The sequence below is a fragment of the Nanorana parkeri genome, unplaced genomic scaffold, assembly GCF_000935625.1.
Source record: "Nanorana parkeri isolate BGI_ZX_2015 unplaced genomic scaffold, ASM93562v1 scaffold885, whole genome shotgun sequence".
Lineage (NCBI taxonomy): Eukaryota > Metazoa > Chordata > Amphibia > Anura > Dicroglossidae > Nanorana > Nanorana parkeri.
The window spans coordinates 191,307-216,973 of NW_017307153.1; the positions used below are offsets into that span (position 1 = coordinate 191,307).

At 41.8% G+C, this 25,667-nt stretch overlaps 1 protein-coding gene across 2 annotated transcripts in view; it reads left to right on the forward strand.

Annotated features, from left to right (window-relative positions):
• The window catches only part of RANGAP1 (Ran GTPase activating protein 1), a 38,822-nt gene extending 13,565 nt beyond the window's left edge, over positions 1–25,257 (forward strand). The window contains exons 6-17 of one of the 2 annotated variants that reach the window (XM_018565766.1): positions 1,794–1,928; positions 2,977–3,135; positions 3,314–3,427; positions 11,758–11,857; positions 11,944–12,028; positions 15,304–15,472; positions 17,263–17,271; positions 17,923–18,039; positions 21,546–21,648; positions 21,733–21,821; positions 24,619–24,740; positions 24,858–25,257. In XM_018565766.1, coding sequence (XP_018421268.1) covers positions 1,794–1,928; positions 2,977–3,135; positions 3,314–3,427; positions 11,758–11,857; positions 11,944–12,028; positions 15,304–15,472; positions 17,263–17,271; positions 17,923–18,039; positions 21,546–21,648; positions 21,733–21,821; positions 24,619–24,740; positions 24,858–24,927 — 1,272 coding nt within the window. In that variant the 3' untranslated portion in view covers positions 24,928–25,257. The remainder of the gene's footprint in view (positions 1–1,793; positions 1,929–2,976; positions 3,136–3,313; positions 3,428–11,757; positions 11,858–11,943; positions 12,029–15,303; positions 15,473–17,262; positions 17,272–17,922; positions 18,040–21,545; positions 21,649–21,732; positions 21,822–24,618; positions 24,741–24,857) is intronic. The other variant, XM_018565765.1, reaches the window with a different exon arrangement.
• The last annotated feature ends 410 nt before the right edge of the window (positions 25,258–25,667 follow it).

A 25,667-nucleotide genomic window follows, 5' to 3' on the forward strand; every position in this document is an offset into this window, starting at 1 on the left:
CGGGATGAATCTCATGTCAGTCCATCTGCGATGGATCCTATGGCTTAAATGTTGGTCTGCGGAGCTTCTTTGCAAAAAGCTCCTTAAATGCATTCCCTTTACTGAGGAACACCTCTTTGACAAATCCTTTACTGGGGAACACCTCTTTGGCAAATCCTTTATTGGGGAACACCTCTTTGACAAATCCTTTACTGGAGAACACCTCTTTGGCAAATCCTTTACTGGGGAACACCTCTTTGGCAAATCCTTTATTGGGGAACACCTCTTTGACAAATCCTTTACTGGAGAACACCTCTTTGGCAAATCCTTTACTGGGGAACACCTCTTTGGCAAATCCTTGGATACTTACATCATGGAAGTCACGTGAAGCAAAAACACTATCTTACCACAGGGGTAGTACAGGCCTTCTGGGAACAAGCCCTCTTAGCTAAAAGATGCTGCCTAACTTTCGGTAACCCTTTCGCTGCCATATGCTATACAGTGATGTCAGCATGGGACCTGTAAAGCTAATTCTTCAATGCTGTAGTAGCTGGGAATTTGCTTATGTGTAAAGCTGACTGTTGGCTTTACACCGGAAGTGACTGTAAAGCTTCCCAATTGCTTCCATGGGATTTGGCGGACTATATCTCAGGTCTGTGAGTTGAAGGGTAAAGTTGCTCCCTTTCAGCAAGGGCTCACTCTATTAGAACCGATGGTGCCTCTTGGGCTATCCAGCATCGTCCAATGGTTTTCCAAATCTTTAGGGCTGCCACCTGGTCATCTGTTCACACTTTTGCCAAGTTTTACTCAGTGAATGTTCAGGCAGGTGGGGATGCTAGCTTCAGCGGCAGAGTTCTTCAGGTTGCCCTCGAAACTATGGGCCGCTTCTTTTCTTTTATATGAATTTCATAAGATTTTTTTTTTAAAAGGGACACAAGCTGTAACATGAGAACAATAGTCAGGAAGGCAAGTGTTCAAATACAAAGCATGTAAAACAATTGAAGTGCAATGAAACATGTGACATAGGGCATAGAGGGTGCAATAACCCTGAGCAACATCAGGACCATTAAACAAGCTAAGAAAGGCAACTAGGGATGCACACTCCATCAGCCACAGATAAAAATATAATCATGGAGGGAGCAAAAGGTAAGAGGACAACAAGCCCCCCCAAGAAATAACATTAAAAAAAAGAGGAAAAAAGGAGATCCTGTAGACAACAAGAAATACGTTCAAAAAGAAGAAAGGACAAAGAGAGTAAGCAAGCACCAGAAAAAATTATAGTAGGATAAAAATAGAAAGGGAGTGGGGACATGAAACAGGAGTGGGATCATGGCAGCACTGGCAGAAGTATCACTTCAAAGGCTCAACAAAAGTGACCAAATCCAGATGAGCAAAGGTACCACACCCAGGGAGACCATGTTTTCAAAAACTTTAAATGGGTATTGTTAAGAATAGCTGTGAGTTTTTCATTAATCATTGTGACCGTGATCCATTGCTTAACTTCCCAAAAACTCTGTATAGACTGTCAATTGTGGGCCCCTTCTGTTATAGTTCCCTGTTGGGATTTTTGCTTTTTCACAGGCCTGCTAGCCATTGTTTGCTGTGTAGCCTGCTCCTCTGTTGGACTGCTTTTGGACACAGTGGTCTGAGAATTAACTCCCTATGTCCTGTGATGTATAATCAAGGAAACCGTACATCACATGACCCCCTGCTCTGTTTTCTTTGATCCACTCTTTACAACATTGTAGCAAGTAAATTATATTGATAATTCCTTTCAATGGTGTTTTTATCTTTATTTCCTGTGTTTCTTTCAGATTCTTGCTGCTGCCCTAATAGAGTGCCATAGAAAATCAAGTTCATTTGGCAAACCAATGGCTTTGAAAGTGTTTATCGCTGGAAGGAATCGTTTAGAAAATGATGGGGCTACTGCTTTAGCAGATGCATTCCGGGTATGCCCAGTTTGCATATTAAAGATTACATTTTGAAACAAATGGTTAAATGAGCAATGTTGTTTTATGTTGAGCGATTATCATATAGGCCTGGCAGAGTTTACCAGCTTGCTATCACACATATTCTTGGTTAAGTGACATAAGCAGATTTATCCATGTTGGTTGTTATATAGATGATTTTCATAATGACTTATTTAAACGATTGTAAATTGTTAAAAGAGAAGGAACCTTTTTCTTTTTGGCTTTTCTTCCCTTTTGGGACACAATACTAATGTACTCCTGTGACCCAAAGTCTGCATATAATGGAGTACTGTCCACTATATACTGACAGCGCAGAGCCACATTGCAGCCTGGAAGGATTCCAACAATATTGATGGGATCCCCCGTCTGCCTGATTGATAGCTGGCTCTGCCTCTCTAGAACTAGCGGCAGCTGTGCCTGTCCCCTCTCCTGTCTGTCCCTCAAGTAAGTGCTAAAGGAACAGATATGGGAGGGGGTAATCCTTGCAGGGAGCATTAACTTTCAGTCACTGACCTCTGCAGGGACAAGACCGTGAGCTGAGTAATAGCAATTATATGATCACTCAGATTTTGGTGTATAGAGCCAATCTCTATGTATTGAGAAGAGTATATTTTATGCTCTTAATACTTTTCAACTTTTTATTTTAAAAAGACAATTTACACATTGAAGGATAACAGTTTACATTGTGTTTACTAGTTTAAGTGGCTGGATCTACTGGCTTTTGTTTGTGTCAGACCTGCTTCTCTTCAAATTCAAGTCAATGGGGATGTGAAGGCAGCTTGGTGTAGCTTGAAAGGAGGTCAATGAAAGTCAGAAACAGGTCTACTGCAGGTCAAAATCTGCATCTACAAATGAACTCTGAGTAGTATTAAAAGCTTTTAAATTTGATGTTAAATGCAAGTGGAATGCACTTGACTGCAAAATGTATTTGGTCATGAACACAAGTTCAAAGCTTGTTGACACAGGTCCTAAATAAGTTTCAAATCACCTTTTCTATGTATTCACATTCTTTTGGTTATATTTGCAGTTAATTGGCACCCTGGAGGAAATACATATGCCTCAAAATGGAATTAATCATCCTGGGGTCACTGCACTGGCTGAGGCTTTTAAATCCAACCCATTACTGAAGGTCATCAACCTTAATGATAATACATTCACAGACAAAGGAGGCATTGCTATGGCTGAGGTAGATCTCTATTGGTCTTTCCTTCTCTCTCAATCTTTCTTTTGTTTTTCATGACTGTTAGATAATAATTCTACTCTGAATTCTTAACAACCTGTTTTTTTTTCTTAATTTACACACAGTTTAAATATTTTACTTTTGCATCTGTTCACTTTGTAATAATGTGTGTTTGGTTTTAAAGGCTTTGAAGACACTAAGGCAAGTAGAGCATATCAATTTTGGGGATTGTTTGGTTCGATCTAAGGGAGCATTAGCTATTGCATCTGCCCTGAAAGAGGGGTTACATAAGTTGAAGGTAAGTTGTTCACAACAGTTGAATTCTGTTTTGTTAGTAGCATTAAGTAAAATTGTGACGCTGATGGTACGTACACAGCAACAGGCTGGTGCATGTACTAAATTGCTTCATGTTTGACCAAATTTTGAACTCCGTATTCGTATATTAATAGCCACTACTACTTGAACATCCATGGTATCCATGGTGTGTTGTGTGTTGGAGTGCAGTCACTTAGAAAAGGATTATTTAGATGTCATTATTCGTACACTCTCGATACCTGCTAGCTTTTAATGATTAGTAGCAGTATCCATTTTTCAGGGTGTTATTTTTCAAGCGTTATGACTATAAGTTTTCTAGGTTTGTTGCAGGTTTTGGGGTGGATTTTTAATCTGCAGAAATCCAGTCTAGTTCCCACTAGCATCACCCACTAGGTTTAAAAGGTCCTCTCCTTCTCCAGTCCCTCAGTCTTTGTGTTTTCTCAGTCAAACTGGGGAGCATGTCACTAGGAACGCTGGGGAAGCCTCCATGTGGCAAAATGTTTGCCTGAGGTTTTTTCCTTCCGGATGCGCCTGACTGTAGACTCCCAAGTGTGGTATGGGTTAGAGCTCATTTACAGGTGGCATTAGCTTACCTTATTTTCAGCCTCCAGTTAGTCCTCCTAGCCAGGCAGGGGGTACAATAGCTTCCTTTCTTTCTTCAGTGCCCAGTGAGGGCCGGGACCAGGATGACGGAGCTCCCTTGGCTGGGTCACGGAGAACGAGTGTCCGCCAGTCAGAGGGTATTTCACAGCCGGACCGGGTGGCCGCATACCTCACTTTCGGTGTGAGTGACTTCATTTCCGGGCGCTGAGGCTAGTGTGTTCCAAGCCTCGTTTCTGCGAGGGGGGCCTTGGCTGGTCATTTCCAGCACAACTCTCAGTAGTGACTGAGAGGACGTGGGCAGTATTCGTCTGCAAGGTCCGCAGGATGGATTCTGGTTTAAATCTGCAGTCTTCTGTAGCAACAGATACTGGTCCTTTTGGCACCAGCCAGGCTCAGATAGGGTGGATTTTCCTTTTACAAATTTCACCTCCCTGTTACCTCTGACTTTTTATCCACCTGGGGTTGGGCACTTTGGTGTTGAGGGGTACTCTCAACATAGTTATTGATATAGTGGAACTTACTCCTCCTTGCTTCTCTTTTTATAGGCTACGGCTTTGGATAAGACAAAGGTGGCATCTAAGAAGAAATGTGCTGTTTGTTCAGTCAAGCTAGGCTCAAATTATGCTAAACCCTTGTGTCAAAAATGTATTGACAGTCTCTTTAAAGAGGAGTCCACCTCAGTCTGTCGTAATCTCTTGGCTTCGGTTAAGGAGGAGTTATCTTCTACATTTCAGTCATTTAGATCGATATTTGAGGGTTTTAAACCTAGTACCAGTACTGTTCTATTGCCCACTCTGGTGGGTGCAGGCCAGGTTGGCCCTGTGGGGTCTGTAGCAGTGTCTGAGCAGGAGGATCTTAGTGAACCAGGTCCTTCCCATAATTATTCGTCATCAGAAGATTTTAGTGCTCAGGATGACATTTCCGGTGCTTCTAGATATAAGTTATCCTTAGAAGATGTAGATGATTTACTCGCTGCCATTTACAGCACTTTGGAAATACAAGAAAGTATGCAGCTTTCCAGACACAATCTCATGTATTAGGGATTATAACAAAAGAAGTCTTAAGTTTTTCCTGTACATAAAATTCTTACTGAAGCAGTTTTTAGAGAATGGGCAGACCCAGAGAAGAAGCCTCTCGGGTCTAGCAATCTCAAGCGTAGGTTTCCTTTTGATCATGACCCAGCTTTAGTTTGGAATAAAACTCCAAAGCTGGATGCACCTTTGGCTAAAGTGTCCAAAAAGTCAGATTTGGCTTTTGAGGACACGGGGTGCTCAAAGAGCCAATGGACAAAAAGAATGAGATATTACTAAAGAGAGCTTGGGACTCTTCTGTTACGAATTTAAAACCTGCTCTAGCCACAACTTGTGTGGCTAGAAATTTGAAGTTTTGGCACACTAATTGAAAACTCATTTGATTGCAAGAATTCCAAGAGAACAGCTCTTAAGAGTCTCTGCCAATGCTCTTTAAGGCAGTTGGATATATTGCAGATGCCTCTGCTGAATCTGTGAAGACGACAGCCAGATCCTCGGCACTCATTAATTCTTCTTGCAGGGCCTTATGGCTAAAGGCTTGGGAGGGGGATGCTGCCTCAAAGCTTAGATTATGTAATCTTCCGTTTTCAGGGGATCTTCTTTTTGGTACTGAATTGGAAGCCATTCTGGAGAGAACGGCAGACAACAAAAGTCTTTCCCTGAAGAGAAAAAGAAGCCTTTTCAGAGGTTTTTTTGGGGTCCCACAAATAGACCTCAGGAGGACAAGTCAAAAAAACACTGGTCGGGACAAAAAGTATGGGGTAGAGGGGAAATTATTTTTAACTCTTCCTCCCAAAACCGCAATGACTTCCTGCTTTCAGTGGGAGGAAGACTGGGTGACTTCCTCCAAAGCTGGATAGAGGTTACCTCCAATCAATTTATTCTGAGTCTGATAAAGGTTTGGTACAGGTTGGAGTTCAACAGTTTGCCTCCCAGGCGATTTCCGGTTACAAATCTGCCAAGACAACCAGACAAGGCAGAGGCGCTTTGTCTCTTGTCAGGGGATCTGTTAGACCAGAGAGTAATCTCTCGAGTTCCAAAGCAGGAGGAGCAGCAGGGATTTTACTCCCACCTTTTTTTAGTAAGAAAGCCGTCGGGAAGATTCCGCTTGATCCTAAACTTAAAACCTTTAAATGTGGTGGTAAGATACAAAAGGTTCAGGATGGAATGGATCTTCTCAATCAGAACCCTTCTACAACCCAGAGGTTACATGGCTACTCTGGATTTAAGAGATGCATACTTGCAGATCCCTATTCACCTGGCTTTTCAGCAGTTTTTAAGGTTAGCAGTGAAAATAGCTCAGGTAATTCACCATTACCAGTTCAGGGCCCTCCCATTAGGGCTTTCCTCCACCCCTCACATTTTTTCAAAGGTATTAGGGGAAGCTCTGGTACCGTTGGGGCTTCAGGGAGTCAACATAATTTCCTATCTAGACGACATCTTGTTATCAGCAACTGTGGCCAGCCAGTTGGAGAGAGATTTAAAAATAACTCTGGGTTTGTTGCAGGTTTTGGGGTGGATTTTTAATCTGCAGAAATCCAGTCTAGTTCCCTCTCAGGAAATTATTTACCTGGGTTATGTGTTAAATACGGTGAAGCTGGAAACTTTTCTTGCTCAGGAAAAGGTTCTAAAGGTTTGTTCAGCGGTCAGTTGGCTCCAGAGAAGTCATCCAGTGTCCTTGAGAGAGATAATGTCAGTCCTGCGGCTCATGACTGCCTGTTTGCCCGCAGTTAAAAGTGCTCATTTGCATCAGAGACCATTGCAGCATTTTTTTCTAAGAAAGTGGAATCGGGCTATGGACATTTTAGACTCTTGTCCCCCTTCCTGCATCCGTGAAGAGAAGTTTGGTGGTGGCGAATTCAGACTAAACTGAACTAGACTAAACTGCCGACAGATGCAAGCTCCTGGGGGTGGGGAGCCCATCTGGGGAGACAGATAGCTCAAGGTCACTGGTCTGGGAGAGAGACAAAAATGTCCTCAAACCGGAAAGAGATAAAAGCAATAGAAAATGCTGTCAGAGCATTTCGGAACAAATTGAAGGGAGATCATCTCTTAGTATTCTCAGACAACATAACATCAGTCATCTATCAGAGCAAACAGGGAAGCAGAAGAAGTCTTCCTCTAGGGTACCTAGCCAAGGAAATATTTTCCTGGGCGGAAGTGAATCTGGCTTCCCTGGCAGCAGTTCATTTGAAGGGAACCCACAATCCCCTGGCAGATTACCTCAGTCATCATCAAATACTTCAGGAGTGGAGTTTAAACCAGGAAGTCTTTTCCCTCCTATCAGAGAAGTGGGGTCCTTCAGCAGTAGATCTCTTTGCATCTCAGGAGAATGCAAAGATTATTATTATTATACAGGATTTATATAGCGCCAACAGTTTGCGTAGCGCTTTACAATATAGGGCAGACATTACAATCACAATACAATTCAAGACAAGATGGTAAGAAGGGCCCTGCCCCTGAAGGCTTACAATCTAAAAATAGATCAGTCTTTTTCCTTGCATCCAGGAGATTCTGCTCTGTCGGTGGGTGCACTGTCAAACCCATGGATGTTTCCTCTGTGTTTTACACCTTTCCTCCAATCCATCTTATTCCGAAAAATTTTCAGAAGTTTTTCGTGGAGGAGATGGAACTCATTTTAATTGAGCCCTTTTGGCCGAAAAGGGCTTGGTTTACTCTACTGCTCTCCCTCACGGATCACCCACCATGGGCTCTTCCTCGCAGGCCAGATCTAATATCTCAGGGCCTGATTCTTCATCCGGAAGTGATCAGATTCAGACTAACAGCCTTTTATCTGAAGAAGACATTCTAAAAGCCAGAGGTCTTTCTAGTACGGTCATTTCTACTCTTCTACATAGCCGTAAGCCCATAACTAGGAAGATTTACGGCAAAGTATGGAAAACCTTTAACTCCTGGAGAGGCAGGTTTAACAGGAAAAGCAAAACAAACGACAAACGCACTCAACAATTTGTTACCAGTTATACAGTAAGGTGCACACGAAATGGGCTTTGAACAGTAGAACAGTAGAAAGGCATCATGGCACACTCACAAACTAGCATGTAAAACAACTTGTCTCACCACTAAGGACAATGACAGAGGTTTGGATACACGTCTTCAAGAGGTGCCTTGGCGCGGCAGTGCGGCTTACACATCCTTTGCAGAAGACCTGAACGTGATCTTCAGGCGCTCTATTGCACTTAAAGTGACATTAACCCCTTCATGACTGAGACCCTTTTTTCCATTTTTGCACCCATGTTATATTCCACATTTTAGGCCTGAAAATGGCGTAAAACCCCCCAACATTATATATTTTCTGAATGCCAAGACCCTATAGAATAAAATGGTGGTAGTTGAAAATTTTTATGTTGCGCAATATTAGCGCAACTCCTTATTAAACCCCAAAATTTAGTGACAAATTTAATTAAATGCCCCAAAACACAACAAATTACCCATTTTTTAATGAAATATAAAAGATGAGGTTACAACGAGTAAAACGATACCCAACATGCCCAGTTTACAGATTGCGTGCGACCGTGAAACGGCGAAAAACTGCAGTACCCCAAAAAATCAATAAAAGACACTTTAAAAGCCCATTTCCAGACTCCTTTATGATAACCAGTTAGCGATGGAGCACTTTCCAAGTCCAGGGTCGTTGGCATTGCCTTTAAAACTTGCCCTGTCTCTGATAGCTCACTCTGAGTAGGCCTATTGGACTGAGCACCAGGAGCTTCCTTTTTTGTTTGGATTGCTGGGCATCCTAAACTGTGGAAGACTTTAACTCTGGGTGCAGTATCATTACCTTGTTTCCCACCATTTAGAGTCAAGAAGCATCTCCCGCTGCTGGCATTGCAAAGAGCCACATGGAATTCATCATCGGTCCGTTCCTACTGCCTGCATACAGTGACTTTGGTCACCTTGCACCAGCTGTCTCCTATCGGCTACCAGCTGCCTGGAACCTGAGGCTTTGCCTTTGAGTTGGTTGCCTTACTGCTGTGTGGTCACATGTCTGTTTCTGAACACAAAGGGGAAGTTCCCACTGCATCAGGTGACCCAAGCTCACACTTCCTTAACGGTTCCAGGGACATTTGTATGGACATCTGCCATCTGCAATCCAGTTACCCTATGATTATAGGGCCTGCTTCCTTATCGGAGTCCTCCTTAGCTCTGCTAAGTGAGGGCAAGTCACATGCATTGTTGGCGAGAGTCTCTACTACAGTCAAGTTAGACTTTCTGGATGGGTCTGACTGCAGAGGCTCCAAGTGTGTTCCTGTGCCTTCCCCACAGTATCTAGAAGCTGATCTGCCCATGCCTTTAGAGGCACCTGACTCATGGTCATAGTGACTATGTCTGGGTCTCCCAAGTCTTTGCTTGATGAGATTACCCTTGAGGAGCCCCAGTCTTCTTCTGCTATTCTCTAATCTAATATTAAAAGAGACCATTTTGGCTGTTGATGTGGTAGTGCTTCTCTGCATCTAGAGCAGGAGTCTCAAACTCAATTCACTCACTGGACACATTTTTTTTCTCCTATGGGGGCCGCTTGTCAAATTTCATACTTCAAAATAAAATTTAGCTATATACAGTACCAGTGTTAATATTTGCGTGTGTTTCTAATGTTGGTGTGTATTTGTGATGGTTTTTTTGTATGCAATGTCAGTATATTTCTGTGATGGTTTGTGTTTTGTCAGGATTTCTGTGAGTAAATCTTACAAAAAAGACAAAAATCTTAAGTACCTTAAAGTGACATTAAACCCTCAGATTTTTGTAACATAAACCAATACTGTAATGTGTGCCTTACTGTAATCCATGGTTGTTTCCCTTCTCTTTGCTGCTCTTCCTTTTAAATCCGTATCTCTTCTCATGCTGGGCCGGCTGGGAGGTTTACATTCAATCGATCGAGCGTCTCTATAGACGCTAGATCGCTTGTATCAACAGCTGTCACTGCTGTTGCCGGTCCCGAGATCCGCTGTGCCTGATGCGGCCGGGACCAGCACAGCTCTATGACAGGAGATCAAAGGGAGATCAGTATACGATCTCCCTTTTGATCTTCTCTCAGTTAATGCAGGAAGTGATGTACATTACATCACTTCCTGCAGCAATAAATTGTGTGTAAAAAAAAAAAAAAAAGTAATACAAAAATTAAAGAAGCATAAAAAAAAGGTAAAAAGAAAACAATATTTTTTAAGTCCCCGCCCCCCACATACACACACAGATATGTGTCGGGTGCGCCCACGTGTGAAAACGACGATTGCGCCCATTGTGCCGTACATGTCGCATATCGCCGCAAACGTCGGAGTGAGAGCAATAATTTTAGGGCCATTGATCACTTTGGGCCTATGGGCGTTTTTTGCGGGCGCACGCAATTTTAAAGCTTGACATGTTTGGTGTCTATTTACCCGACATGATCCCAACTTTTATGTTTTACCAAAAATATGGGTAAAAATAAATGTTTTATAACATAACGTACCTCCAAAAGAAAGCTCTATCTGTCCCCCAAAAATGTTAACATAAATTGCAAGGCTATAGTTCGGTCATGCTGACTGGTGAAATTTTTGACTGACTGGTGAGACACCCTAAAATTTTTCACGCCCTGCTTATAGTATTAAGGTTTCAGCATGCAATACAGACACCGATTTAACTATTGTGATATATAACATGTCTTTATCTTAAAATTAGATTAAACCAAGTCTTATAAAGAAACAATAATAAGTGTTTTCAACAAAGGACCAGTAATTAGATATGCATTGATTATATCAACTTGCACATGACATTCTTCATTCTTTCAAGCAGAAGTGCAACCAAAAAATATTTAAATGAAAAACTATATTGGTTGTAATGCCATTGCACATTCTACCTATTAGCCGTCCATTCAGGATGGAACCGAAACTGGAAGTCCAAAGAGAATAGTTCTGATTGAATCTCTTCCCAAATCGTCTCTCCCTAATATTTTTATCTAGTTTTAGTTAGTCGACTAAAATATCAATATATTTAGTTATAGTTTTAGTCATAACTTCGTTTTTATTTAGTTTTAGTCACTGAAAAAGTGTTGTTGACGAAAACTATGATAAAAATTATTGGTCGATGAAATTAACGCTGCACCTCTCCAAGATTACTGCCATGATGGCGTACAATCTCACATTTACCGTATTTTTCTGCTCCATAAGACGCACTTCCCCCCCCCAAAGGCTTCTTATGGAGCGAATCCCTTGTTTTTTGTACATTTTGCCCTGCTAAAGCAGCCCACCATGGAGCTCCATTCTTCGTCTGCTCTGTGTGATCACTGAGACCGTGGCGCTGTAATCACAGCGCCACATGTCTCAGCAGTCACTTACTGCAGCTTCTGTGACAGAAACTTCCTGCGTCCTAAGTACCGGTGCGCCTTATGTAGCGCAAAATACGGTAGTTTACTAATTTGTATTGAATTGTATTGTCTATATGGGAGTGAGCTTGGTGCGGTGACTCCTTTACAACACACACAGGGACCACGGGGAACAAAAGTAGCCACCCTCCAGAATGAAAGACAATGTCTGCATGAATTTACAAATCGGCTACATTTTTGTTAATAGTTAAGGTACTTGAAAGTATTTTTTAGATTTAACTTTTGAGTTTAGTTTAAAGACCGTTAATTTACATTGTCATTCATTTTCTAAATACTAATTTAGTTTGTTTTTCTCCATGTTAGGAACTTAACCTCACCTTCTGCGAGATCAAGCGTGATGCAGCACTTACATTGGCAGAATCACTTGAAGACAAATCTGAGTTGGAAAGATTGGATTTAAATGGTGCATATTGTTGTGCTTTAAAAATGTATACTTTAATGTTTTAAAGCCTACATCAGAGTGTGACTCTATTTATGTTTATTTCACAGGAAACAATTTTGGAGAGGAAGGTTGTGAACATATTCAGGAAATTCTGGATGGCTTTAACATGGCAACGGTTTTGGGATCACTGAGGTAGGGAGAATATAGTCTTTCATTTCTATTCTATAACCCCAGAACACAGTCACGTATTTGAATATTTGGTAATCATTATAGACTTAATTTGTCCCTCCATGGACATGAAAGGAAATAGAAATTTAGTACCGTGTTTCCCCGAAAATAAGACAGTGTCTTATATTTTTTGTGGCTCAAAAAAACACACTAGGTCTTATTTTCGGGGTAGGTCTTATTGTTTTTTTATGTACAACAATCCAAAGTTAATACAAATTCAAAATAAATAATCCAAAATGACAAAGATAACAATAGGGTGATCAGGGCAATCAGGGGGTGCCGTACCTTTCCAAGAGCAATTTGGTAACCAGAATGAGGGAAGTGCGATTTCACTATGGATTCCTCACAGGCGGAGTGCATTTGGTATCACTCCGCATGTGACAGGAGCCGGCGCTATAGAGGAGGCATCGGCTTATGCGGCTCTGCTCCCTCCGCTGCCGCCTCGCTTCCTCAAGTGCTGACTTCGTTGGCACCGCTGATTCTCTCCCGCCTCTCCAAGTTCCCCCTTATGCCACCAGCGGCCCAGGGATCGGTCACAACTAGGTCTTATTTTCGGGATAGGTCTTATATTTTAGCAATTCCCAGAAATGATACTAGGTCTTAATTTTGGGGTAGGTCTTATTTGCGGGGAAACAGGGTATTTGCCATCAAACTTTCTTCTTGGAGTTTATTGTGGGACATGAGTTCCTCAATATGGCATGCTGGTAGTAGGTAGAGGTGTTATACTGAGCTGGCCTACAATGTTATTTATTTGCCAGTGTCCAGCCTTCCTGTAGGCAGGAGTATACCCCGAGAGTTAATAACTTACTGGGTCCCTCAAAAAAATTTACTAATGTGAATTATATAGCTGCCAATATTTTTACCAGATATTTACTCCTTTTAACCTTTCGCTGCCTAGTCCTTTTATAAATTTTTTTCCATTTTTTGCACACATGATATAATTCACATTTTAGGCCTGAAAATTACTTAAAACCCCCCAAAGCATATGTTTTCTGAACACTCTTTAGGATAAAATGTTGGCAGTTGCAAGTTTTTATGTTACACGGTATTGGCGCAACTCTTTATCAAACCCCACATTTTTTTTTTAAATGCACGTAAGTTAATTTTAGTGCTCCAAAACACAACAAAATACCCATTTGTTTATAAAATATACATGATGAGGTCACAACGAGTAAATAGATACCCAACATGCCCAGGTTAAAAATTGTGCGTGTCCATGAAACGGCAACAAAATTCGTACCTTAAAAGGGTCATAGATGACACTTTAAAAACCCCTATAGGTCATCAGTTTAGAGATACGCCTAATTATTGGCCCTAGAATTATTGCTCTCACTGTGGCGCGCAGCAATACCCAACATGTGTAGCACGATTGACGTTTTCGTACGTAGGACGCACCCAATTTGGGGGCTTTTTTTTTTTTTTACTTGCTATCACGTAGGTGGGCTTACAAGCCCCCCATGTGATAGCATATTGGCAGTGACAGGTCCTCTTCAAGGTGATATCGAGGGTCCAACAGACCCCTAGTATCACCTTTCCACTTTAAATAAGCTATTCAAGTGCAGGCTTCAGTAGCTGAGCAATGACCGCTCAGAGACCGCAATCTGCGTTGCACTCGGTCCGATAGAGCAGGAAGGAGATTGGTGAATTAGAGTTCGCCGCTCTCCTTCCTAGCTTCCTGCTGGCACCCGACATGCCGGTCCCAGGCCCACAGGAGGGGCAACGGAGCCAGGAAAACACAGAGGGGTTGTCTGGCGTGGCGGGGGCTGGACACTTTACTGGGCCATAGAAGCAATGTGGCGGCAGCTGAGCTGCCAGAATCACTTCTATTGTGAAACCAGCAGCTGGCTTTACAAAGGTAAACAGAGCAGCTTTCTGGTTACAGGGTCGTGCTGCCAATGACGTACTAGGTACGTTCGTGGACTTGGAGGAGTTAAAGTAACTTTGTAAGATAGAGGTATAGCAATTGCTATTGCTGTCTTTTTAACCGCTTGCCGTCCGCCCGTTGTGAAAAAACGGACGGACGGCAAAGTCCCATGGGCGGGTTGCTGTAATTAAAGTCGTTTTTTTTCTGCTTGCGCACGCCCGGGCAGAAAAAAACTGTCGTTTTTTTTACAGCCGTTACCGGCTGTTTGACATACAACCAATCGGCGGCTCTATAGCCACCGATCGGTTGTATGTTGTGTTTTGCTTTCAATCCTGGGATCTGCTAGCCCATCTGCGGCTTGGGAGGGCGTCAGGAGGTAAGATGGGAGGGAGATCTCCCTCCGTGCTGTAATACATCACTTCCGCATTCACCTGTCAGTCATCTGGCTGCTATAGCCAGAGAAAAGAACCTGATGAAGCAGATCTCTGCTTCATCAGCTTCTTTTGGGGTCCCCAGGTGACAGGGGTCTTAGAGACCCCTAATGCCTCCATAAAGAGGACTTGTCAGTGTGCCTTTGCTATTATATAGGGAGATTGTTATCCCCCTATGTGATAGCAATAACAATAAGTTTAAAAAAATTAAAGTCACATGTAAAAAAAAAAAAAACACAACATTTTTAAGTCCCCCACCCCCACGTTTACGCACATATAAACGTAAATACGCATTTGATGCGCGAACGCGTGAAAATGACAATTGCGCTACACATGTAATACCACTGCGAACATCGGAGTGAGATCAATCATTTTAGGGCCATCAATCACTGATAACACTAAACTGATGAGCGGTAAAAGCTTTTAAAGCGTCGCCTATGGCCAATTTTGGGTATTGTTGTTTTTTGAGGTTTTACACGCGCGCAATTTTAAGGCTTGACATGTTTGATGTCTTTTTACCCGACGTGACCCCACCTTTTATATTTTACCAAAAAATTGGGTAAAAATAAATGTTTTATAATTTAATATAGGGGAAACTGTTTTTTATTTTTTTATTTCACCCCAGTGGTGATTAAATACCACCAAAAAAAAGTTCTGTGTGTCCCTAAAAAATGGTATAAAATTCATTTCAGTACAGCGTTGCATGACGGAACTATTGAAGCGCTGACAGGAACAGGGTTTAACACCGCGGACTTCAAGTGGTTAAATTAGCAGGCTTTGAAGCTGTCATCCTTGCTTTATTATTTAGTCAATAGCGATGCAGAATGTATTCATTTATTGCTCAAAAGCTTACACCTGTAAAATCATGTCATCATTGACTGCTTTCACAATTGTTTCTTTTTAAATGTACCCTTTACAATTTGCCATGTGTCAACTTTTTATAGTGATGATGAAGGTGATGAGGATGACGATGATGAAGAGGATGATGATGAGGAGGAAGATGATGATGAGGAGGAGGAGGATGATGATGATGAAGATGATGATGAGGAAGGAGGAGATGAAGAGGAGGAAGATGAACAGAAAGTGGAGCCATTAAAGAAAATTCCTCAGCCTGTAATGTTATCTTGAAACTTCCACATTATTTAGATTACCTGAAGTCTAAACTATAGATATTGCTTTGTTAGGTTAAACAGCTGTCATGTTTTATGCTAAGCTTCTGTATTAGACTGCCTAACAATCTTGTAGTTGTTCCCTTGTATACAGAACTAAGAATGCCAGACTACTGTCAACTAATTTTCTAATTTAACACAAAGAAGATGGATAACGTAGTAATGTTAAAAAAAGGATAGAAATTTGTCTTCTGATCTTTCAAAATGTTTTGCCTTCTGGGGTTTAAGCATAATACTATAATGTAAACTAAAATATGTAAAGACTACATGGGCTACATAAAATATGTAAAGTCAGTCAAGTGTGTATGCAAAATCAGCGTATCAGGGCCACTAATGAAGTTGAGAGTATGCTGTATTTTCCTATTTTCAGAAGCACTAAGACGGGCTTCACAATGTTGTGGTGCATTAGCGCATTCTTGTCAAAATGTGTTACGTCAACTCAACCCGTTGATTTTGAATGGGTTGACAACAAACCCCAGGCTGAAACTGAACCTGACATTTTTTAGACACGCAATGCATGGTATTTCCTTGCTGTGTGTTGGGGGTGTGCTGCAGTGCGGGTATGTTGCCTTAGTGGGTTGGGCTACCATTCAAAATTAATGGCAGTACAACTGCTGATGCATGCATTGTGCACATGTTACGGTAGCCTATTATCACACACATTTACTTAATACATTTTCTCAACAAAGTAAATACTGGTGGGAGCAAGTTATAGCTACCATTTTGGAAAAGCAATAGGAAGACATTCTTGGTATGTTACCCAAAATGTCTCCATCACAGTCTGTTAGATTCTCTGGAACTGTGCATTCATAAGATATATTGTACATTTCAGTTCCTATTTAATATTCAGCTACATACTGAATTTAATTGTACTTGATTTTGGAGAGACGAAGTGGATCTTATTCACTTTTTATGGAGATATGCACAGCTTTTCTGCTATTGGCACAGTGTAGTCTCCATGATAAATACAGTATTTAGTTTTAGTGTAACCTCCTTACGGGGGTATACTTGGGTATTTTGACACTTCCACTTTGGACAAAAAAATCATAGATGATGTTAGCAGTGAATTCTTTGTTGCCCATAAGTTAATTTCTAGAAAATGGATAGAAGAATGATTTTGAGAGATGCGATATATCCGCTCATTGGAAAAGCTGACCTACATTGATCGAGGCTACCCACTGAAATTTCAGAAACTATGATCTCCAATGTCTCGAAAGGATTAATAACTTCCTGGAGCCATGCCTCTCTCCCACTCATATTCCTGTGTGGTTGGCTAGTTTGTAACTCGCACAGTTGGAGAATGCATACTTTGAGCAAAGCTGAGGTTGTAGTAAATACAAACTCAGTACACAAGACTCCTGTAGGACACATGTACATATGATACACCAACTGTTTTTGCTGAACCCACCCCTTTTAATACCATGTGCAAATTGGAATGTCTTACATTTTCTACTTGCATTTCTTGTACTTTTTCTGTTTTGTATATTTCTGTTGTTTTGAAAAAAAAAAAACTATTAAAAACGCAATAAAGCCATCTTTAAAAAAAAAAAAACACAAGACACTAAAGCACCCACCTGGTTCCCACCAGATAGCCTTCGGTTTGCTCGGCTTCCATTTGCGCCGTTTCAAAATAGCACCCTTTTTGGTCGGTCATGTGACCACCATTGAAACAACAGCGCCACCCAGTGTATCCTTATGGATGCAGAGGAACACTATAAAACTGCATGTGGCTAGAATACAACAGTATGTACAGTACTGTGCAGTCACTGGCAGCTAGATCAGGGCAGAGGTGGTGGATCCGTAGCTAAATTAAAAAAAAACTGTGGACCCCTACAGAGGGACACTTGAAGGTATGGTGGTGGACACATGCAGATGCGCTGGTGGTACAGGGATAAACATGGAGATATACACAGCCACATAGAGACATGCTGGAGGTACAGGGGATACACTTGGAGATATGGAGGAGCATAGAGGTACACTTGGCGATATGGAAGAGCACAGGGGGTACACTTGGAGATATGTAGGAGCACAGAAGTACACTTGGAGATATGGAGAAGTACAGGGGTACACTTGGGGATACGGAGAACAAAGGTACACTTGGAGATCCGGAGGAGAACAAGGGTACTCTTGGAGATATGGAGGCACATAGAGCCAATCTAGGGGACCAAGGGTACCCTTAGAGCATGCATAACATTCATTTCAAAGCTTCAAATGTAGTGTTTTATGTCATTTTTTTAGAGAGGCCTGGAACCTAACCTAACCCATTGACTTACATTATATACTGGGTTTCAATTTACATCGGTTTCTATTTGCAACCATTCCTTGTGGAACCTAACCGTGGCGTAAATCGTGTGTTACCTGTATTTAATTATATTTATGTTTTTGTTTGTCAAGGAATCCACACCTGCAGCGGCCCCAGTTCCACCTGTTGATGCATCAACTTTTCTCAGTTTTCCTTCCCCAGAAAAACTCTTGCGGATGGGCCCTAAGCGCTCAACAATAGCGTCTCAGGTATTAATTTGTTGTGCGTTCCACTCTGCTGGAATATACTTGTCAATTTTATTCTATTGCATTTGATAACCATCTCTATTATTTAAAGTAATCTTTCTGATTATATTTATTTCTCTTCCATTGAGGTACACAGGAAGTCTTTAACCTTTAAAGGAGAACTACTAGATGAGTGATCTTCACTCAACCTCATAGTTCGAGCCGACTTCTGACAATGAAACTGTCAACCCCCCCCCCTGGAGGGGGGCAGCTGTCACGCAGCTGGGTGGATCTCGACAGTAATGTCGGGATCTCTCCCGGCTGCGGCATTCTCAGTATACCACGAGCTGCAGCTCGCGATGTACTGAGCTTTGGGTCACAGGAGGATGCTAGCATATGTCCTCCTGTGACCCTTAGGAGAACTATTGGGGAAAACAATTAACCCATAGTTCTCCTTTAATATTACCTACAGGAGGATTGGACACTGGCTAACAAAACAATAAAAATAGTAGGCCAGCCTAAGATAACCCCTCCTACCATCATGCCTCCGTTTTTTTAATAGTGTATTAGGAGGATGGATATTTTTTCATCATCACTGCTGCGTTAAAGGTTCATTCTTTTTTTTTTTTTTTTTTTTTTTTGTTTCTTGCCAGCACTTTTTGTATTCAGTTTTTTTTTTTTCTTTGAAGACTCTTCTCTAAGCTCCTGGAGTTTACTCTCGAATTGCAGCTATTCAGCATTGTTGTCCTTAGTTTGGCTTTTAGAGTACTGCATCTTCACTGGACTGGGCGTTGCAGGGATAGCCAGGAAGTGACCTTTGGGTACTGGGTATCATATGAGGGCCTTTCCAGACTCTGTTATGGTAAAAGTTAGCTGCAGAGCGCTTTTGAGGTCCAGAGCCGCTGGCATTGCTTCAGCACTTGCCCTGTTTCTGAACATTCAGTTTGGCAGCCTGTTATGTTCTCCAAGTTCTCTAGCTATGTCTGGTGTAGCTGGATCCTCTGCCCTTTCAGCTATCGTTTTTACTGGGGAAGTACCGATACCGGTTTTTCTGTATCGAGTATGAGTAACGATATTTATATTTTGGTACCTCCCAGTACCGATACCAGTGCTTCTGCTAGCATGGAGCTGGCTTCCTGGGCAATCAGGAAGGGTCATAACCCGTTGCCCGGCTTCCTGATTAACCAGGAAGCGGGCTCCATGCTGTTTGGCCGGATCAAGGTGTCCTTGGCCCAGTTCCTGTAATAAAGCGATTTCAGGGGTTTTACTCTAACCTGCTCACTCCAAATAAAATCTACCACACTTGTCATAGCGTCTTTTCAACAGGAAGACTTTCTAGCTTCTGTGGACATCAAATTACCTACATGGATTCATCTTTCCGGCACATCAGCAATTTATACACTATTTGTGGAGCCCCTACCCTGCTAGTTTCTATCCCTGTCCTTCTGACTCTTGTCTGCACTTTGGGTATTCATCAAGGTGCTGGCCTCAGTATGATCCTTGCTGCACTCTGGTGGCAACTCTATTGTAGGATACTTAGACAACCTCATTTTGAGGGAACAGTCGGTAAGTCTTCTGTTGGACGATGTGTATCTGAGTGTCTAGATGTTACAACAGTTCAGGAGGGTCCTGACACTTCAGAAATTGTCACTGGATCTGACTCATCGATAGGAGTATCTGGATCTAGTCCTGGACAAATTTCCCGACCAGAATGTTCCTTCCACAGAAGAGACTTCATACTCTCTGGCCTCTGGTCAAAATGGAAAGAATTCTGGGGAGCTTTATTGCTCTGGACTGATCCAGGCAGATCTATGCAGACCTGGTAAGACCTTCCGGTAGATTCTCTGTGGGCACTGCAAGATTGCCAGAATTTTCTGTCCCAAGGTCAGGTTTGCCTTCCTGATTTCTCGGTAGCTGGCTTTTAACAGCGTGGCTACTGAGGGCTGAAAAACTTGGGCATCTCTAAAACTGATTCCTATGATGCTCAAATCTAGGAAGCCTAGGTATCCTGCAAGGTCTGTCATCTGATGTGAAAGGAATACTTAACTTGGTGTGAGTCTTGGGGCATGTTGGGGAGGTGTTTCTCAATGGAATGAACCCTTTCCTATCAACTGAGTTTGGAGCATTGCTTTACTCTCAGCACTATCAAGGGTTTTAATCTTGTTTCAGAGACCATTGGCCTCTTCACTCACTAAATAATACCTTTGTAAAAGGGGCCTCCCATCTTCTCCAGTGACTTGTGTAACCTGAATCTGGTTCTCTGCACTTGAGAAACTGCAATTTCAACCCATTAGAGACATTCTTCTATCTAATCTCACCCACAAAGTGTTTTCTCTTGTAGCCATTACCTTTGCAAGGCGAGTGTCTTAACTGTTGGCCTTATCCTGCAAATAACTCGTTTTGGTTTTGCATATGGACAAGGGGGTGTTGAGGCCAGGACTTCCTTCTTACATAAGGTAGTTTCTGCCTTTTACCTCAGCTAGGACATTGTTCTTCCATCCCTCCAGTTCACCAAAAGGAAATTTTCCTTTATTTTTGGGATACGGTGCATCTACTGTATCTGCCAGCCACTGCTTATTTCAGTATGACTGATTCTCTTTTTGTCATCCTAAATGGACCCCAAAAGGGTGCTTGGCTTCTCGTTCCACCATCTATAGGTAGCTCAGACAGTTCATCATTCAAGCTTATGGTCTCAAGGATGGTGTTCCACCCTTTCCTATCAAAGTGCTTGTTAAGAATATGTAAACCTTTAGTTGAGGTTCACACATTTGCCCCCCACATTAATGCACATTTTAAATGGACGGCCAACACACTCCAGCATGGCAAAAACTGCACCTGATCCTTTTTTAGTAGCGTCGGGCACTGCGCAGGTGCATTGGCTTAATTCATTGGAGTATGTTGCTGAGTGTTACAGCGACGCAGTAGTGAGATCCTGGTCTCAAAGTGTATGTATAACCAATTATTGTATTTTTTTTAACATTTTGGATAGAGTAGGGAAATATTGAAATCCCTTTTGGGTTATTTTCTCTTTTGTCCATTGAAGGACACAGCGGAGATGTTGAAGGTATGTCCTTCTCCCTTGAAAGAAACAGCTGCCACTAGCATTTGGCCACCTTCAGAGACCGCCCCTAGGCTGTTCTTGTGCTTTTTTTGCCTAGTGTCCTACTGAAGGAAACTAAAAAAAGAAATTCCTTTACAAATGTTTTTTTACCCATATTTCTGGGCACAGGTGCTCTTTAAGACAGTTTGGGAAAAATAGAATAAAAAAGAAAAGTTGCTTTCCATTTCGTCTTTTTTGTTAGTGAAAAATTAAATTTGGCTGCTTTGTTTACAATCTTTTTGTTCAATCTCCTATAGATTCAAAAGCAGCTATCTACATACGTGCTTTGAATGCAGATGGTATAATTGATATAATTAGGTCGGCCCTCACTGTACATAGTTGATTTTTAAAGTTAAAGGAGATGTACAATGAAATTGGAATGTGTGTGGCCAGCTTTAGTTATATTTTTGCTTTGTTCTTTGTATCTTAGACTGATGTTGCAGACACTGAAAAGGTAGTGCAGACATTCATCCAGATATCATCGGTGTACCGAGATGAACAGACAGTGAAAATAGCAGTGGAAGAAACTGTTGGTAAGCTACTTTGCATACTCCCATCTATTGTCTTTGATAGTGATGTTCCCTCTTAACTTATTTACCTTTTTTAATTCTTTTTAGACTGCCTGATGAAAAAAGCTTTTGGCACTGAGGTTTTTGAACCAAATGTGTTTGTTACGAGTTTACTGATGCGCATGGGTCTTCTTAAGGTACCTTGCTTCTGCTCTGTTGTTTGAGAAATAGAAATTAAACCCACACTCCGGGCAGAATGATCATTCACACAGCCACCCTCTGCACATAACACCCAGCTTTTGAATGATAATTTACACACCCAGTGTGGTGTGTTAATGATCATTCGGCCCAACGTAAGACTTTATTGGCATAGTACAATAAAAGAAGATAATTAACCCCTTCCCAACCAGCGACTTACATAGTATGTCACTGGCAGCGGGCCCGTTTAAACAGACTCTGTTTACATTTGTAGAGGCTTTACAACAGAAGCGATTCTGGCAAGTCAGCTGTCGCCAGATCGCTTCTATTGGTCGGTAAACTGCCGCCCGACACCCCTGCCGTGTTCCCTGGGCTCCGCTGCCCCTCCTGCGACCCAGGACCGACATCACGGGTGTCGAACATCCGTTCACCGATCTCCACCCCGTTTTTGGAACCGGGAGCGATGCAGATTACAACACTTCCGGTCCCATAGCTGTCATTGCTGGGCACCTGAAGCCCAGCAATAAGCTATTGAAGTGCGATCTGCACTTCAATAGCTTATTTCAAGTGTAAAGGTGATACTAGGGGTCTTTTGGACCCCCAGTATCACTTTTAAAGAGGACATGTCACTGCCAATCTGCTATCACATGGGGGGCTTGTAAGTACCCCCATGTGATAGCAATTAAAGTAAAAAATAAAAGCAACAGTTTAAAAAAAATATATGCTAAATCAAATAAATGTAAAAATAATAAAATCATATTTTTTAAAGGCCCCCGCGAACACGCGCATCATAATGTAAACAGGCGTTGGGTGCACCTATGTACGAAAACGACAATTGCGCTACACATGTTGGGTATCACCGCACACGCCAGAGTGAGAGCAGATGCGTATCTCAAAACTGATGACCTGTGGAGGCTTTTTAAGCGTCGTCTAAGGACTTTTTGGAGTATTGAATTTTGTTGCCGTTTCACAGACACACACAAGTTTTAACCTGGGCATGTTGGGTGTCTATGTACTCGCCGTAACCCCATCTTTTATATTTTATTTAAAAATGGGTATTTAATTGGGGCACTAAATGTAACTTTAAGTTAATTTTTCACTACATTTTTTGGGTTTGATAATAAATTGCGCTAATATCGTGCAACATAAAAATATGCAACTGCCACCATTTAATGCTACAGGGTCTAGGCTTTCAGAAAATATATATTGTTTGGGGGTTTGAAGTAATTTTCAGGCCTAAAATGTGGATTATAACATGGGTGCAAAAAATTAAAGAAAAAATCAAAAGGCCTCGGTCATTAAGGGGTTAAACAGACCAGATCATCCTACACCCAACAATTCAATAATTTCACCATTCTAGTAGAAACCTCAGTTGGTGGCTTGCATTGATCTGCGCAGTCATTTTCCTAGTCAAATGCTGGTTGAAATTGTATGTATTACAGCATGACACCCCCCAATATTAAGATCTCCCCACTAGCGTTCTTAGCTTGCCCTCTATCAGGGAGTCTCATTCTTCCTGCTGTAATATGCCTAATGCAAACTAAGTGATAAATTCCCCTGTGAACTGCAGTGTGGAGATTTCCATGTTGTGTCTCTAATAAACATGAAAGAAGCCTGCTGTTGTCCACCCAAACCTTTTATCATTTGTGGACTGATCTGTTTAATGTTGGGATGCACCTCAATTTCGGCCACCAAAACATATGAAAATGGCAAAAGTGCCATCTTTCAGCCGAAATTGTAGTGCATCTCTAGTGTCTCTCCTCCCCGCTGTGCGCTGCTCTGTGTCCCCTCTGACACAGCTCAGTGTCCAGCAGGGAGGAGAGAAACTGTCATGTGAGCGTGTCACAGGAGGCTGAGTGGGTCGGTGATGGAGGAGAGCTCATCTGCAACAGATTAGGAGAGCGGTGTGTGGATGAAGACAGCTGTCACTGGAGACCAAGCCAGCCGTGAGGGGGAGGAGTCAGCTGTCAAATGAGACTGAGCTCTCCTCCCTATGCCCAGCCTCCTGTGAGAGCCGATCCAGGATGGCGAGCGGGATCCATTCAGTGATTGCCAAATGTTTGTAAATAACTACATAGTATATGAGTTACTGTGTACCAGTTATGAATGAATAGGAAGTGATCTACATCACTTCCTATTAATTCATGATTGTGTACATAGCAACTCATGGGAAGAATTTATCAAAACTGGAGCAGGCAAAATCTGGAGCAGATCTGCACTGCAACCAATCAGCTTCTATCTCTCATTTTCAAAGCTCAACTGAGCAAACTGAAGAGAGATGCTGATTGGTTGCCATGGGCAACTGCTCCAGTTTCTGTCTGCTCCAGTTTGATCAATTAACCCCATACTATATTCACAATGTATGAATGAACAGGACCACTCAGTATAGAGGCTTCCTGTTCAATATAACAGATGCTGCAGAAAAAAAGATTGAGTTGTGTGTCCTCAATCTCTTTTTCTATTTTAAAAGGGAAATATCAGGGGATCTGTTTAGACCCCCAATATTTCACTGAAGCCCCCAGCAGTACAGTTAAAAAATAATATTATTTAATACAAATAATAACATTTAAAATTTTGAATTTTTTTTTTTTAAAAAGGTTAGAAAAAAGACATTTCGGTTTCGGCCTGACATTTTTTTTTATTTTCCGTTTCAGTCTCAAAATTTTCATTTTGTTGCACCTCTAGTTTAATGCATTCTTTTTGTGGGAATTTCCAATATTTCTTCACATTGACAGATTGCAGTTCTGCTACTTGATGATTTTGTCTTAACAGTTTTGGTAATCTTATTTTTTATAGAGTGAGGATAAGATTAAACCTGTTCTGCACTTGTATGGACCGCTGCTGACCCTGAATCATGTAGTGCAACAAGACTATTTTCAGAAATCTCTTGCTCCTGTCCTGCTGGCTTTTATCTCAAAGTAAGTGCACCCCACTAGCTTTGCACATAGTTAGGAGCATGCATGTCTTTTTATATACTGAATAAGAGAAGAATGTTTACAACTGCATTACTTTTTTTTTTTCTTTCATCTTTGCAGACCCAATGTTGCACTGGAATCTCAGCCTCTTGCTCGACACACCCTGCTACAAACACTTCATAATTTGTAACTTTCCCAGCGAGACCATTAAATGCAAAGCCTGACAAAGGAAGGAAATAAACTGAATGTTACTATGAGACTCCGAACCACTGGTGACGAAGCTCCTTCTGCTCTTATCCTCGGCCCCTTTTCCAGTGTTTTGTTTACATTTATTAAGAGTTGGAGCTCTCTGATTCTTAAAAACCCAATTAGTTTGGTTTAGATCTCAGGAAAGGAAAGACTAGAACTGGGCAAACATCCAAAGGGATGCTTGAAATTTGTGCTACTTCACCACTTGTAAGGATTACTTTGACCTCCCTGACTTACAAGATTTTTTGAATTCTCAAAATCTGAATCTTTGATAGTTTGTAGTAAAATATTGTGGCTAATAATATGCATTGCTGGTGTGTATATTAGTAATGGTAAAAACAAGTCTCTGCCTGCGCCATATACAGTCCATTCTTGTTAATAGGTTAATGATGTTGGAATGCTGGGGAGAGTTGTCATGGGGATACTTGTTGAAATATATAAAAAGATGTTAGTCATGAAAACTTTAATGTTATTGTTGAGTTTAACTCTTGTGATGCTTGTTTTGGTACATGTTAGGGTCAAGATAATCTCTACGGTCCAGTTCACGCCACAAACTCCGGGTTCCAGTGCGTTCGGCCACTGGAACACTAGCCAGCCGGCTCCCTGCGTTCAGGGGCGGGAGGGGGGTGTGGTGATGCATTGAAGTCAATGGCACCGCAGCCACGCCTCCTGCCCGCACCC